Source organism: Hippoglossus stenolepis, chromosome 3, assembly GCF_022539355.2.
Source record: "Hippoglossus stenolepis isolate QCI-W04-F060 chromosome 3, HSTE1.2, whole genome shotgun sequence".
Lineage (NCBI taxonomy): Eukaryota > Metazoa > Chordata > Actinopteri > Pleuronectiformes > Pleuronectidae > Hippoglossus > Hippoglossus stenolepis.
In genome coordinates, this window is record NC_061485.1 from 17,283,406 (window position 1) to 17,299,950 (window position 16,545).

A 16,545-nucleotide genomic window follows, 5' to 3' on the forward strand; every position below is an offset into this window, starting at 1 on the left:
AGACACACACATGATAACACATCAAATAGTTAAGTTGCCCAAATATATTTTGCTCAGCCAAAATCATCAGTTGTGGAATTGGTGATAAAAATGATCCACACGCACAAAATTAGGAGGTTTTCTGCACAGACGTGTTCACAGCAGCAACAAATCCTTCGCATTCAGGCGAGAAGTGGAGCAGCCGGTGCAGCAGACAGAGACAGGAAGTGACGTATTAACTCCGCTGCGGACTTCGCGTGATTTTCTTTTCAACAAACAGACACAGACATCGGCTCTTATCACCACAAACTCTCTTGACATCCCCGTCACTGTCTTCTACGTGTATGACACCACTTTTTCAGTGGGAGGTATTTGTTTTCTTTTAGTTTTTAAATGTTTGCGTCCGAGCCTCTCACTCTGACATTTGCGTTCACATGTGCATCTGCGGAGTTCAGTGCATGTCTGAAAGCAGCTTAATATGTTGAGTGTGGAGACATTTTCGAGTGCAAGACAGACTGTGTGTGTGTGTGTGTGTGTGTGTGTGTGTGTGTGTGTGTGTGTGTGTGTGTGTGTGTGTGTGTGTGTGTGTGTGTGTGTGTGTGTGTGTGTGTGTGTGTGTGTGTGTGTGTGTGTGTATGAGAGAGGGGGATAGAATAATAATGAAATGATTTCAGTGTGTATCAGTACTGTTTTGAACACTTTCACCTTATTTTATTTATACAGCTATAATACTGTTAACGACACTAATTTTGGTCTCTACAGTTATGACCTTATATTTTCGTTCTGTTTCATCTGTAGACGTCGTAATAAATCCCTGCTGCGCTGTGTTTATTCATCTATTTGAATTCTCCTTTGTTTTCATAAACAGACTTTGTATGTCATGTGAACTGAACTGAACTCTGTTTCTGCATCTCAGGCTCTTGTTAACCGTTAACCATACACACCGGTGTGAGAGGGAAATGTCAGATTACGGTGTTGAACCTAAGAGTTGGCTTGTAAAGAGGAAAAATACAAGGTTGAACAGAAGTGATTTGTTTATCCGTAGTATCACCTATATTTATCAGCAGAGGAAAAATCTGAGAAAAAAATACAGTATAAGATTTGTCAACTAGTCTATGATTGAATTCTGAGATTTTTGGTTTTTGATGTGAACCACAAGATTACTGAGCGGTTCTCAAAGTAACAAAGAAGTTACCCAACATGGAGAAAGCATAGAGGCCCCTTTTCCCTATATGGACTAGGCAGCCAAGAGGCCCCTATTCCCCTCAGAATGCAGTATTGGTGAGTGCTGACATGAGGGCTGTATGATATCATTTTCCGCAGCACCCACATAATCATCTGTTTTACGCAGGATTGCTTTCTATCTCTAAACATTTTGCAATATTCCTTTGAGGTTTGCATGCTTTGAGTAGTAAAAATAACTAAACACGCAGGAATTGTCAAGTATTAACTGATATTTGAGTGTTTTAAAAAGTGATTTCTTTGTGTTCAGAGAAAATGTATTCTGATGTCTCTTTCTCATGCCATTAGGCCTATGTGTCCTCCGGCCACCAGATGGCGCCCCCCAGTCCCAACAACAACAGTAGCAGCAACAGCAGCGGGGGAGGGGAACAGCTGAGTAAAACAAACCTGTATATCCGCGGCCTCCACCCGGGGACCACGGACCAAGACCTGGTCAAACTCTGCCAGCCGTGAGTGATTCTTTCAACTTAAACTTTTTTTTCCCACAAAATATTGTCGGAATATAGACGGAGCTACACTAACAAATATTTATCTTTGGGAGAAGCACGGCAACGAGAAGTCCTTATTTTTAAAGGTGTACAATGTCATTTTTGGAGATGCACCTTTTCACGTTCTCGCATAGTTCGGTGAGATGACTGACATCACTTTACCACTTCATGTCTGTCAAATAATATGAAGCTACCAACATTAGCACGCTAATTTGGTTTAGCATAAAGAGCGGAAGCAAAGGGAAACAGCTAGCCTGACTTTGTCAAAATTCAAAAATACATCGACCAACAACTCTAAACAATTATCGTTTTACAGGTTATTTTGAGTTATGATTGTTTCAACCTGTAGACATTTTTGGCAGATGGATAAACAGTTGTTTTGTCAACAAATAGTTTCTCCTTGAGTTTCTGTTTGTGTGTGGATACATGCACAACATGTTAGTTAGTGAACTGTTGGAAGGTGAGTAGTGTTTTGAGCAGAGCCAGGTTAGTTGTTTCCCCCTGCCTCCAGTCTTAAAGCTAAACTAAGCTAATGTTGGCTCATGCTGGATAAGAAAGGCAGAGTATATTCCATTGAGATAGGCGTCTGTTACTGGCTCTAAATCATACAACAATAATTCAATAATGTATAAGCCTTGCAGATATGTCGGCTAAATATGGTGGGTCGATATCCCTTTTATGATACTCAACTTTTTTCCCGGAGTATGTGGTGTTGCTGGCTGATCAAAAAGAACATTGTAGGGTTTTGAGTGAGCCATTAATGGTTGCTATTCTGTTTCCCGCCACAAGGGTCCCAATTATGACATGTTGAGAATCTCCAAACTTGAACCAGCCCATGGTCTTCTTGGGTTGCCTATTTGTACCATTGTAAACTGGCAGATCTTGTCGTGCAACTTAAGTGTGCATCAGTGTCTAAATCCCATGTTGCCCTCAGCTTTGAACGGCACCATATCCTAAACTAGATGGATGTGAACGCCTCAGTCACCTCTTTTCAATCCTTTCTGCTTTTATTGTTTTTGAATTGCTTTGTTTCGGGACCTTGTGACATGCAGATAACTGTGGCTGTACAGACATGAGTGAAACATGTTCCTTTGGATGCTTCCTTTTAATGTGGTTGAATAGACTTATCCTATTACCTCCGGATGGGCCTACCCCAACAAAGTTCATAGATAACATTGCTTATCTGAGCGTGCAGAGCCGAACCATTTCCACCCTTTTCTGTCTTTTCTTTGGCAACAGCTACTCATCACCCATACTGTTGGTGCACGTATGTCTATATTAGATAATCATTCTGCTAGTTTGTGAAGCTACTGTGGATCCATCTCTACTATGCACCTTAAAAGTAGATCATAGATTCATAATATGAAATCATTGGATCACCCACCATTACTCCAGATGATAAATGTAATGTTGTATTAGGTTTGGCAGGGGTTTATGGTAAAGTGCATGTGTGTTGCTTTATTGTGTGTTGATTGGGCAAATTGCAGAAAGAGTCATGTTAATACTAACCTCTTGTGAACAGATAACATCTGTTCTGTCTGCAGCGTTGCTCCTCATCTGTTGGACGCATTAAATTAAAATGTTTAAAGCCATAATTTGATGTTTGGAAAAAAAACAGCTGGTTAGGCAGGAAGGGGAAGAAAGGCAGTTTGTGAATAGGAATGCTGATTTACTTAAACTATTGTCAGTTTCATTAAATCTTGGCAATTATTGGAACAAGACATTGTCAGCAAAATGCTGAAGCCTTCGAGGGAAACAGAGGAATGTGAGAGTGCAGAGAGTCAGGATAAAGATGAGACCGGCCGGGGTAAAGACGGAGAGAGGGGGCCAGAGAAGGGTACAGCATGTTGCCTTCTCATGTCCTGATCTAACCTTCCCCTTTTTTAGTCAGGCTGAATTGGCTCAAAGGCAGTGAACTAGTCTTAATCACCCCCAGATAAATAGCCCAGCCTCTATAGTATGTACACAAACACACATGCATGCACACACTCACACACACACACACTGAGAGAGAGAGAGAGAGATAAAACCTAGTAATAAAGCAGCCAAACTGGTTCTGGCTGCTGCAGGTCAGGGCCACGCTGTATGCCACAGAAGTGATTTGTGAACTTCGGCCGTGCATCTCTAATTCCCACGGATCAGTCACAGTAACAACACGTCTCCCTGAACACGCTTTGAACACAACTAATAAAACCTGACTTGTTAATACTCTGACCAATACCGCAGCTGCTTTCACTCTAACATTTGTGTTTGATTCTCCATTTGAACCATTCTGACCCGGCATGAGGAAGCCTCGGAAACATAAAGTCTCACCAGAGTAAACATGCACAGTTTGCATCTGTTAATCATGTTCATGTTGGAGAGCAGGTCTAAGTTGCACACACATTTTCAAAGCTCAAACAATCAAGTGAAAACCTGAAATCTGCGGTTGGTCTTTGAAACACAGTGGAAGACTAACAGAGAAGTCATTGTGAAGCGTTGTTGAGAAGTGGGGAGGTGGGAGGCTTCAGGGGTGGCTGGGAGGTCTACCCTTGAAGGGGAAACTTAAATGAGTGGGAAAAGAGTAGCATGGCCTGCTGGGAAAGAATGTCAGACGTCTGTATATGGGTCAGAGCGGGCTTTTAAGTCCCTGTTGCCTGCACAGTGTGGTGGGCTGCTCGTTCTGCTGCAGAGGGGCTGAGGTAAGCCGAGGGTCACGCAGTCACTGCCTTTAGACCTTTGAACTGTCACTGTGTCTCTGTTACAGAAAACATGAAAACATGAAACACAGCTTTGGTTTTTCTTGGTCGTGCTCCTGATGAAAAGTCAAGCTGATCAATAGGACTGTTTCATTCTGCATGAGCTTGAAACCAGGTAATTCAGAGGCAGAGTTAATGAGAGCGACTGATGTTGTTATAATCAGAATAATAATATAAACGAAGGCCCTTTCTTTTTAGTTTACAGCCCCTTCATTAAGTTTATGGTGATATAAACAAGGTTTTATTATTATGTCGTGCATATTACTTTGCCCAGACTGCATGGGCTTACAAGACACCACAAGTTTGATTAAAGCCACATGCAGAACACTGACAAAACATTTCTATTTAAAAATCTGAATTTATAGTTATTAGATAAGACCTCTGTGCTTCTTTTCCAGGTATTAGACAATGAAAGTCTGTACATATAAATATTTCTGCATTTTTGTACTGTACAAATCTAAAAAAGGGGGCATTTGCTCTCCATTTCTCCAAAGTCACATAGTTTGTGCAATCTGTTTTCCTCTTTGGTATTTTTTCTTTGAATCTGCCAACCTCAATGGCCAGAGGAAGAATACCAGTTTTCATCTGTGCAACAAAACCACCGCTGGCTTCAAGATAAGCAAGATGCAACACATGGTTTTTGTTTTGTCCCTCATTTTGCTTTGGGGATGTCTTTTTCAAACCATTTGTACCGTTATTTTGTACATTAAACTGTTTAAAATAGAAACACACAATATAATAATTAAATAGATTCCACACATAGCATTTGCCGATTTAGGCGCACAGCCTATATTTATGGAAATTGTGACTTATACACCTTTTGATACCTTTTAATATTGTGTATGACTTGTGTTTGTGAATTTGAATTAGGGTCAGACACAATATAAGTCTTGACATATTCGTTTTGAATTGTGAACTTTAGCTGAGGTGTGTGTGTGTGTGTGTGTGTGTGTGTGTGTGTGTGTGTGTGTGTGTGTGTGTGTGTGTGTGTGTGTGTGTGTGTGTGTGTGTGTGTGTGTGTGTGTGTGTGTGTGTGTGTGTGTGTATTGGCACCTTTTTATCTATTTTTTTTATTATTAGATATTTTCTTATGAGACTAAATTTAGACTGGGGTCATGGAGGATCACTGTCTCAAAAATGGAGGAAAACATCTTAAAGGGGACATAGCATGCAAATTCCACTTTGTTAGTGCTTCTACAGGTTAATGTGGGTATCTGGCATGTCTACCAACCCAAAAACTCTGGGGAAAAAACACTCGCGCGTTTTGTTATAGTTCCTCTAAGTCAGAAACGTCATGCTTGAGCGACTCGATTGCGCTTCCTGGGTATTGTGTCGTAACAAGGAACTGGAAGTCTCCTACATGGTCTTGGCCCCCCGTCCCCCACACTCGTTACTTCCGGTTTACACCGAGGCTGCGAGGCAGCGCAGCGCCGTTCCCAAGCACGCAGCCGGGCTGTTCACACAGGACGAGCATTTCTCCGCTGGTCAGCCCGCGATTCACTCACATGTGGCATTTGTCTGGATCGTTGGGACCGGGAGGCTGCAGCAGCTGCTCGAGCGACCGCCGCTCTCCCGTGCGTGAGCTGGAATTTGTGTCAGCGCCACACAGCCAACAGTGTGGAAGACTTCCGCAGTGTTCAGCGCTACTGTAACCCCGAACCCCGACATTCAACGGGTACAACAACAAGCGGGGGAAACAGAATCGCGGGCTGACCTTATATATACAGTCTATGGGGCTGACCAGCGCGAGAAATGCTCGTCCCGTGTGAACAGCCAGGTCGGCGCGCTTGAGAACGTGGCGCTGCGCTCAGCAGTGTCTTCCACACTGCCAGCTGTGTGGAAGACTTCCGCAGTGTTCAGCTCTACTGTACGCCGGGTTACAGTAGTTACGCCGGGTTACAGTAGTTACGCCGGGGTACACCGGACGCGGAAGCGCAGCTGCGAGGCAGCGCAGCGCCGTTCTCCAGCACGCAGCCGCCTGGCTGTTCACACGGGACGAGCATTTCTCCGCTGGTCAGCCCCATAGACTGTATATATAAGGTCAGCCCGCGATTCTGCTTTCTCCGCTTGTTGTTGTACCCGTTGAATGTCGGGGTTCGGGGGTAAATGATGGTCTTCATAGCCCCCCCCCCCTCTCTTTCTCTCTCTGTCTGTCTGCTTGTGTGCTTGTAGTGGATGGGCAGAGGGGGACATTTAATTATGTGATTGGGAAAATTAAAACTCCAGGACAACAAGGGGAATACAAAGTATGGGATGCATATTTGATAATTTATATCATATAAAATATGTAATTTATATCGTTTAAAATCATGGGGGGAGAGGGGGGAGGGGGGAGCTGGCTCATTAGCATTTAAAGGAACAGGCACTCAAAACAGGTCACTCTGTGGAGGGCTGTTTTATACAGGGTAAAAAGGGTGCTGTTTTATATGATCCTTGTGGTATTTTGACCAAAGTATGTTACAGACATTTCATTAAGACCCCAAGGAACCATATCAACTTGTGGTAAAATGGGCATGCTATGTCCCCTTTAAATCCCTTTTCAGCAGGCTGCATGTATGTGTCTACAAGTTCTTCTAAAATCAAGTTTTCTGAGGCTTAATACCAGTGAACAGAAATTGCTCCTGAAAATGTACTGCTATTAAATGAAACCACTGGAGTTGTGCAAGTCAGTTCCAGTTTTATTCCTAGTATTAGGGAAGAGGAACTTGTGTTGGGTCATCAATTAAGGCCTCACATCTACGAGAACAAAACTGCTTTGTTTTAAATTCTGTAACCTTGGACATTTTCTATTGTCTCCTTTGCAGTTATACATAGTTAATCTCTATAAACAGTGTAAACGGTCTAAACAGTATAGTAAACTAGGCAAGGAACAAGATTTTGGGGCCGGAAGTCTTCTGGTTTCTTTTGCTAGTTTGACCAATCACGTAAAGAGTCTGTTTGGAGAGCAAAAGAGGTGGAATAGATTGACTGAAAAACATTGGCTCTCAGCTTTTTAATTTATCTGCATTCAGATGCAGATAGCTCTTAATAGAGATTATCTATACAAAAAGTAAACTGTAAACAGCGTATAGAGAAAAGAAGACAGAGTCTTGGCCTGGATATCTGCTGCCTACACCAGAAGCCCCAAAGTATTGGCCATTGCCCCCAGAGGCTAATGTATTGTCAGACCTATATACAGTCTATGGGTCAGACGATAGGCCATGGTATATCCAAGATTGTAAGAAGCTTGTACATGTGATTGAGTCTGGAAATCCGTGTCCATATTCATGCCTCTGTCAGTGTAGCCTTTAGATGCCAGTGGGAAACTATAAACATATGCAATGGAAAGGTCATGTGGCTATTTAGCAATGGATAATGAATGATTTATGTCCTCGGTGATTAGATTTCCTTTACCATATATCTATTTTTATGTCAAAGTTCACAATAATTACAGTCAGGGACTCCTGCCCTTGTTTTGTCAGCATAAAATTGAGATTATGCAGTTTGAGCCTATTGTTGGAGTGAGGAAATAAACCTAGATTTGTGTTTCATAGAAAGATCCATGGTCCAGATAGAACATAACAGGAACCTAAGAGAGGACGAGGCCTCAGCATTTTAGCAAAAACACAGCCCTTGATTTCAACTCTTGTGTTTTTACTCTGGAGTCAGTTGTGACTCAGGTCTCCACTGTGACCGTCCAGTCAGAACTGAGTCATTCGGGCAAACGTCCACTGAGACGAGGCCGGAGCGTAGGACCCAGCGGTGCACTGCGACGCCAGAGTGGAAAAACCGAGAGAGGGAGAGGGACGTGGTGGGAAGCGAGGCAAACCGTAGGGGTGAAGCATCAGGTTACAGTGTACATTCCGCCCAGACGCCATGTCGCCCAAACAGAGGAACACCAGCCTCCCTCGCTGGCTTAATGCACCAGACAAGGGCAGGTCTTATACTGTAGTGCTGATGCACCATCTTATAACACTGCATTCCATTAGTCTCCAGTCTTACATAACACGTCTCATTTACGGCTTTTAAGGTGATTTTCATGCGCTGAATATTTTATGATACAGCATTACTGCATTAATTGATTCTCCTTGTCTCTGTCATGTTTTCCTCTCCACATCTGTGGACTGAAAATCCAGGTTAGGTCTCTGGCTTATGTTTCACGCACCATATTACTTCTACTGTGTGTAGTTAAATGGATCAAACGTGCAGTTGACACTCCTGCTAACGATACTTTTTGACTTTTAAAAATAATCCGTAAGCAGGGTTGTATGTAGGGGTGAGGTGTGTGTTTGTGTGCAAATCTGTGTTTGTCTACTAAAGACAGGCCTTGAACAAATTGTTTCTGGCCCTGAGGTGCTGTCTCCTGTCTGTCAAAAACAACACCGGGGTAACAACATCCAGCGGCAGACAGGCGGAAGGGTGGAGGCACGACAAAGTTTTCAGTGACACTTAAGATCACATTAAAAAAAGACAGTTGATTGAGTAAGTGTTCATGTTTACACCTGTAGCCAGGCAGCCTGCTGAAGTGAGGGAAGGATTGGTATGCATGTAGTAGGAGCGGATTCCTCTCTTTGCCCCACATTCACCTCATGTGCCATTGATCCTCTTCTCTGTGTTGTTGTGTCTCCATGAAGGTATGGCAAGATTGTGTCAACCAAGGCCATCTTGGATAAAACCACCAACAAATGTAAAGGTGAGTAAGTGTTGCTTTCACTTATGCTGTGGAGTTTTGCCTGCTTATCTAAAGAATACTTCTACATGTTGGGAAATGTGTTCATTATCTCTCCTGCTCTATTATTTTTGTATGTTGAATATGAAGCTATAGCCAGAAGACAGCTCAGCTCAGCCAAAAACTGCTCTGTCTAAAGGTTAAAAGATTCACCTGCCAGCACTAAAGCTCACAAATTAAGATGCCACGTCTAATGTATTTTATCTTAATTTAGGAAAAACCTCTGAGCACACACAGCTTCCAGTCTTGACACTAGATGAAGCTAAACACTAAGTTAAGCTTAAAATGTAAAACATAAATGCATATCTTTTTTGCATTGTTTATTTAGTAAAATAAAAGTTTTCATATCTGTGCATATCGTCAAGTATAAACGCAAATACCCACATGTCTGTGAAAGGCTCACATCAGCTGCTTTTATGGGCCAACCAATAAATTGGTCAGGCACCAGTTTGAAGTGCACTCACAGAGGAAGCCAGAAACCCATCTGTGAACTAGTATTAAAGTGATGTAATTGTAAAGTGACGCTCGACAGCCAAAGAAAAGAAATGGTTAAAACTGACGGGTGCTAAGATTATCATGACCAACAAGACCAATAAGACCAACTCAAACATTGTGACCACAATTTAAGAAGAAACAGCTTGAGCTGTGTGTATTCCGCAGAGAAGATTCAGTATTTTGATCAAATAAAACTGAAAAGAGATGCTGTAGTCCGCCATTGTTGATGTTTTGCTTGAAATCAAGGCGCAAGTGTTGCTGGGTAATAAGAAGAGATGCATAGAGTGACGTATACAGTGGTGCAATGGCGTGGCTCTGTGCTGGCTCAAGCCTGTGGAAAAGCAAAGTGGTTCTTAAAAGGTTTGAAAGGTGAACCAACTCCAAACCAGCCCACAGACACAATAGCACACAACAGCATAGACCACCACCACGCATAGGATTTGGTGTAAGATCTTAAATGATCCTATGCAGAAGTATAAACCACAACAAAACATAAAAGCAGCATAAACAGAAATATGTCTTTTCTTTTTACAGGTTATGGCTTTGTAGACTTTGACAGTCCAGCAGCAGCACAGAAAGCTGTTACAGCTCTGAAGTCCAGCGGGGTCCAGGCTCAGATGGCCAAAGTAAGAACCAGCAAACTCTTCATACGACCACCTCTACTTTCACCTGCAAATCTGACCCGCCACATTCAGGTCAACGATCCGATCTTATCTGACCTTTCTCTAAAACGTATTGATCTGTGACGAGCCTTCAGCTAAACTTTGACCCTCAAGTCAAAGACTTTCTGCCCTGGCACACGTTTGTACTCTCTGTCATGTAAGAGGTAATCTGTTACATGCTGTGGCCTGATTCCCAGTTAGTGTCCTGTTGGAAAGGGGACAAGATAAACTCTGTTTTGTAGGGAGGCGTGCGTTCCATCATACTTCATTGGATGAACCTGAGCCAATGCAGCTGAACCAACCAGTCCTCTTTGACTTTCTTTTCGTTCCCATTTTGACTTCATGGCTCTCCTCTCCCCTCACACTCTGGTCTCTGTGCTTGTGTATGTTGCTAACCTGCTCCTGTTGTAGTGCTTGTTCAGAGCTCTTTGTCCGAGCGTCTGCAGTCAAAGCAACTCTTGTCGGCCCATTAAGCTGATCCCTCTGGCTCTCAGGCTCCCCATTGAGGGAACCTAGGGGAGGGTGCCACTACACCCACCGTCAATGGGACAGGCACAATAGGCTGGCATTGTCCGTCGTCTGGGCCCGGGCCTGGGGCTGACACCAGCACTTAATACGCTCCACCCCACTGTGCCCGCCCACTCCCTCTGTCCCGCATCCAAACAGACCCACTGCAATGTAACACCAGGGTCTCCCTCAGCCCAGCCCTGGAAGACTGTAACAGATCCACGCAGCCAGTTGATCTGAACCAGTCCAAGTGCAACTAAATCCTGAGTCTAAGTTCACTGTACCTCCTCTGTAAGAGTGCCACACAGTCCTGTGTATTTCAATACCTGGCAGGTGCAACCGGACACCAAACCTCGACTCACCCAGACAACATGTGCTCGGTCAGAGGTGTTGATAACCACTATAAAAACTTAAATATACACAGCTGCCTCCAAGTCACGGGGGTTACTTCATGTCACAGAAAACAGTCTAAAAATAGTGTAAAAAATCTGTTTAATATCAAACTCTAGAGTGCAGCCTCACCTGTTTGCACCCTCACCATGGCTGCTGCAGTGTTGTTCACAAACACAACGAGCCACACCTCGCTCCCTCTGTCCTCAAGAGTGCGCTCCGTCCCTGAGCTGGGCCACCCCAGCCTCCAGGCCGCGGACCCAGAGGAGCCGTGTGCGCAGTGGCAGGGGAACAATGGCAGAGATAAAAATAGAACCCCTCCGACGTCCCAGCACCTCTCTGTTGAAACTCGGCTTGCACGAGCCACTCAACACACAAGCAGGCAACTCCGCCAAACACACCTCGACACACCTCGACACACAAGGGTTCACCTAGGGCCGGGCACAAAAAAATGCATTGAACACACAGCAGCATTTTCAGTGTGAATGTGAAACGGGATATTGTGTTTACTAGCCAAGGCAAAGAGTAAACAAAAAGAAGAAAAGCGAGGGAGATTTTTTTCCATTTATTCCTTTATCATAAATCCTCGAACATTAGTCTTGTGTGGCTAATGACCTCTTGTAGTGTTCCACTGCGTTACATAATGGTTGTACTGCCGCACCCAGAATGACGACAATCACAGATCCACTTGCCAGGTGGCTACACATAAAGCATATACATATAACTGGGTTTAGGACAGCTGTTTAAATACCATAATTGCTTTTATGAATCCTTCATAGTCAGATCAACACGCCTGTTAAATTTGGCTGAACTCTTGTGCCTCCCTGTACCAGCATCTGCACACTGGCTGTCTAACATGTTAAACGCTTGGATCAGTCTTTCTCAATTGATTATATCTCGAATTGTTCCACTTACATCTGACAGTTTTTTGTGCGTGTAAAAAACATAATTATTTGTGGTTTGCAGAGCGATCACAGTGTCAGGAAGAAGGAAGAAAAAGGACAATGATAGAGATAAAAGATACTTTGATTAAAGAGAAGAGCCTCTTAATCAGCGCACCCTCATCTATCCTCTTCCTTTTTTTACTCTTTTCATCCTCCTCTTTCATTACCCAAATTAGTCGAGACCCTTCCACTGCCTATCCAGTCAGTTCCCACCCCCTGTACAAAACACCAGCTCTTTAAGCCACTCACTTCTCCCACCTTTCCTCTGCTCTGTCCTCTTCCTTCACCCTCTGTTTTCCCCTCTCCTGTTTTAAGCCCGGCCTCTTTCCTCCTGGTTGCCAGGCTCCTGTTGCTCTGTGAACTCTTTAACTTCATGCCTGGCTTCCTGTCTGCTTCTGCACAGTCGCACACAAAGTTTCACTGTCGATGTAGTGCCATAAAATTTGTCTGAATCCTTTCTTTGATTCACTTTTTATTTACTTGAAATTAACCAGATCTCTTAGTTCCACCAAGATGTGTGACTTAATCCAGCTGGCAGACAAATTAACACTCACAATGTGTCAGTATATTAAAGTGGGCATGTGGATTTGTAAAGAGGCAGTGACACGGCATGGGTAACAAATTATTCAAGGTGTCAGTTTATTTTAAAAGCACTAACAGCATAGAAAACACTTTATCTTTACTGTACAATGATGCTTGACATGAATATTATGAAGGATTAATGTTCATTAAAGACTGATAGTAAGCTGCCTACACAGAAATCTCAGCTGCACGAATTTTTTTAAAGAGACAAGAAATGTTCCATCAGTAATTGCACTGAAAGAGCAAAGTTGTCTTTAAAGTCAGTAGAAGCACTTTTGGTTCATATCCTCCACTGACATACAGCACCTGAGAGGAGGGAAATAGCTGCTTTTGCACAGATACTTGTTGTATTGCAATGAAACTAAAAGTAGCCAGCTAAAAGGTGAGCTAGCAGGTACCTCCCCTATGGAGGCTTGAGTCTTTGGGTTTTTTTGTTTCTGAAAGCAGGACTTATTGATTAATGAATTCACCTTTTGTAATCCTTACACTCAAATCCCTGCGCACACACTCAAATATACCCTGCTTGTGCTTAGATTTCTTGCACGTGAAGTGTCTACTCTTGGATTCTTCCTCTACTCTTGGATTTTTTTCTTCTGCGCTTTTTAGTGCAACTAGTCCGTCAAAATTCCCAAACCAATACATTCCCGGCGTAGTGATGATGATTGAAATTGCCCCGCCCGCAAAAGAGACTCAAAGACCACTCTTTTGAATAAAGTGAAGAAAAAACCCTCATATGACTCCTGCAGTGGCCGCAGGATCAGTTCCAGGACTTTGCTGCATGCCTTCCCCATTCTCTCTCCCCATTTCACACTTGAACTGTCAATAAATGCTCAGAAATATCTTAATACATTTTAAAAAGCACTGGTATTATGACATCTCTTCATTTATTTGCAAAAAAGAGAGATGTGTTTATGAACTAACTTCTACGTCCACTTCCTGCACAGCAACAGGAACAGGATCCCACCAACCTTTACATCTCCAACCTGCCCGTGTCTATGGATGAGCAGGAGCTGGAGAGCATGCTCAAGTCCTTTGGCCAGGTCATTTCCACACGTATCCTGAGAGACGCCAACGGGACCAGTCGCGGCGTTGGATTTGCCAGGTTGAGTCTATAGCATCCTGACATAATATACTACACCATAATGGCCCATAATGATCTGAGCATGAAGCTTGAGTGCAATTCTGGCTCGTCCGAACTCAATGTAAACAGCATTCCACAAGAAGGATTAAATTTGACTGGGGTTTTATTTCAGGATGGAGTCTACGGAGAAGTGTGAGGCCATAATTCAGCATTTCAATGGGAAGTTCATCAAGACTCCTCCAGGAGTGCCTGGTGCGTGGAATGTATTGTAGGAATCTGATATTGTTGTTGTTGGTGCCAGAGCGCCATTTTTTTTGTTCACTGTATTTACTCGCTGTTGTTTGATCTGTTGCTTTCACAGTGCCCTCAGAGCCCTTATTATGTAAGTTTGCAGACGGAGGTCAGAAGAAGAGGCAGAACCAGGGGAAGTATCTCCAGAACGGACGGCCCTGGGCTAGAGACGGAGACACGGTACCATGAATGATCTTTTAGCTTCCTGTCTTTATATGTTAAGATTTCCTGTTAGAAATTAAAGCAGGAACGTGTTTAAACGTTTTTAGGTTGATCTCTCTCTCTGTGTGTGTGTGTGTGTGTGTGTGTGTGTGTGTGTGTGTGTGTGTGTGTGTGTGTGTGTGTGTGTGTGTGTGTGTGTGTGTGTGTGTGTGTGTGTGTGTGTGTGTGTGTGTGCGCTGACTGTGTGAGTACAGAGACTGCGCTGGTGTGTGCATGATCTCACTGGTTCTGAATCCTGTGTATTGTTTTCCCAGGGAGGAATGGCGCTTGCGTATGACCCTACAGCCTTACAAAATGGGTGAGTGGTATGCGCGGACTGACTGAAAACAGTCCCAGCCCTACAGGAAAATAAGTGCTGAACTCAAACTCTGATACAGTCCTGCCCCCTGCTGGGCATCAGGGGGAAATATAATTTTTTTTAAATGTATTTTCAGGCATAAGTGAGGTTGTTGCCATGGTGTAGATACTTCATGCTTTCTGTGCTTGTCTGTTGGGTAGATTCTACTCCTCACCCTACAGTCTGGCTCCAAACCGAATGATCGCCCAGACTTCCCTCTCACCCTACATGCATTCTCCTGTGTCATCCTACCAGGTTGGACATTTCCCTGTACTCATAATTCACATAATTTTTTTTCTTGCCCGACTGAAATTCATTTTCTGTTGCTTTTAGTGTGCAGAACCCTTAGAGTCCACATTATATAACTTAACAAAGCACTCATAGTATTTACCTAGGTTCCTTCTTCTTATTTTTAATAAATATAGTCTGGAAACTTACACAAATATAGTCTGGAAACTTACACAGGATGATAGAAATGTTGAACCAGCAGATCAAATATAAGAGCATTTCATGTTGTGTTCCCTGCTCCACAGGTGCACAGCCCATCCTGGATGCACCATCAGTCATACCTCATGCAGCCAGCTGTGAGTATCACTCCCTAATCCAGCATATCCTGTCTTCATACTTCATCTCTGTTCACCATTAACAGTCACTAAGTTCAACTGTAATTTACTTTATACACTCCTGTCGCCACCTAAGATGTTCCCTTACAGATACAAAAGTCTTTAAAGTAAATAAGTGTAACCCAGATAAAACTCAAAAACCTCGGTTGTGCTTTACTGGCACACTGGCAAGTTCTGTTTTAAGAGCAACGAAGAAGAAGGGATTTCTGGTAGTTAAACAGCGACATTTACTGTTTGCAAGAGGAGTGGCAGCGCTGCCAGTGACAACACAAGCATTAGGCCATACAACAATGACAGCAAATATTACTCCTGTACAGGGTTAGTAGCTTACAGCTTTTAACATTCGTTACACACTATAAGTTATTTGTTTCAATGCACTGGTATTACTGGATCGGTACTCTGTATCAACTTTCCATGTTCCATTGTGACTAAGACGGATCAATGTGTGTTTGGCTCACATGCGACTGATTTTAAGCACATTTGGTCTTCGATGAATAATAGTAATTCAGACTGTGACATTCATATTTGTGTTTGTTTCTGTGTATTCACAGGGTACAGTTCTTACCCCAACAATGGATCACGCTATGTCCATTCAACCCACGTCCATGATGGGACCTCTCACCCAGCAGCTAAGCCACCTGTCCATGGGCAGCACGGGCACAGTCAGTACCAATCGCACACACACATATCCGCTAAGACACAATGATGATTGTCATGTCTAACTGTCCTCAAGTTTAGTTCTTAATGTTGATTATCACACACCATTTGTTTTTTCCTCTCTGCCTTCTCTACAGTATATTCCGACCAACACAACTATGCAGGGGACCTACATCCCCCAGTATACCCCAGTGCCTCCCTCCAGTGTCCCATTAGAGGTATGACGCCGGCCTCAACCTCTTTGCAATAAGTGGATGCCCAGTTATTATATTTCCTAGAGGGATTTATTTACTACAAAAGAAGCTGCTGCTTTTAGCGTGCTAGCTCTCATTCATATTTATTTCAAGGAGTGGCAGCCTTAGAGGAGGTTCATGTGAGGACTGGAGGTATTTAATAACAGGTAGAAACAGGTGTTGTGGCTTTGGCAATCCCTTCAATGCAGTGTAATAATATTCCACGAGAGTTTTTTAAAAATCTTTTTCACATACCAGATGGGGATTCATTTGTCTCCTGGTTTCATGTTTTTCCTCTTTTTTTCCTGTGTTGGTTTTGTTGATTTGTTTCATTTTAATTTTATCAGCTATTTTTTCAATTCGGTA

The 16,545-nt window shown here is 43.2% G+C and overlaps 1 protein-coding gene across 2 annotated transcripts in view; it reads left to right on the forward strand.

Annotated features, from left to right (window-relative positions):
• The window catches only part of rbms2a (RNA binding motif, single stranded interacting protein 2a), a 29,433-nt gene that overhangs the window by 9,984 nt on the left and 2,904 nt on the right, over positions 1-16,545 (forward strand). For both annotated transcript variants that reach the window (XM_035151503.2, XM_035151504.2), the window contains exons 2-12: positions 1,510-1,670; positions 9,061-9,119; positions 10,185-10,276; positions 13,680-13,837; positions 13,989-14,068; positions 14,178-14,287; positions 14,584-14,627; positions 14,828-14,921; positions 15,200-15,250; positions 15,841-15,951; positions 16,084-16,164. In XM_035151503.2, coding sequence (XP_035007394.1) covers positions 1,510-1,670; positions 9,061-9,119; positions 10,185-10,276; positions 13,680-13,837; positions 13,989-14,068; positions 14,178-14,287; positions 14,584-14,627; positions 14,828-14,921; positions 15,200-15,250; positions 15,841-15,951; positions 16,084-16,164 — 1,041 coding nt within the window. The remainder of the gene's footprint in view (positions 1-1,509; positions 1,671-9,060; positions 9,120-10,184; positions 10,277-13,679; positions 13,838-13,988; positions 14,069-14,177; positions 14,288-14,583; positions 14,628-14,827; positions 14,922-15,199; positions 15,251-15,840; positions 15,952-16,083; positions 16,165-16,545) is intronic.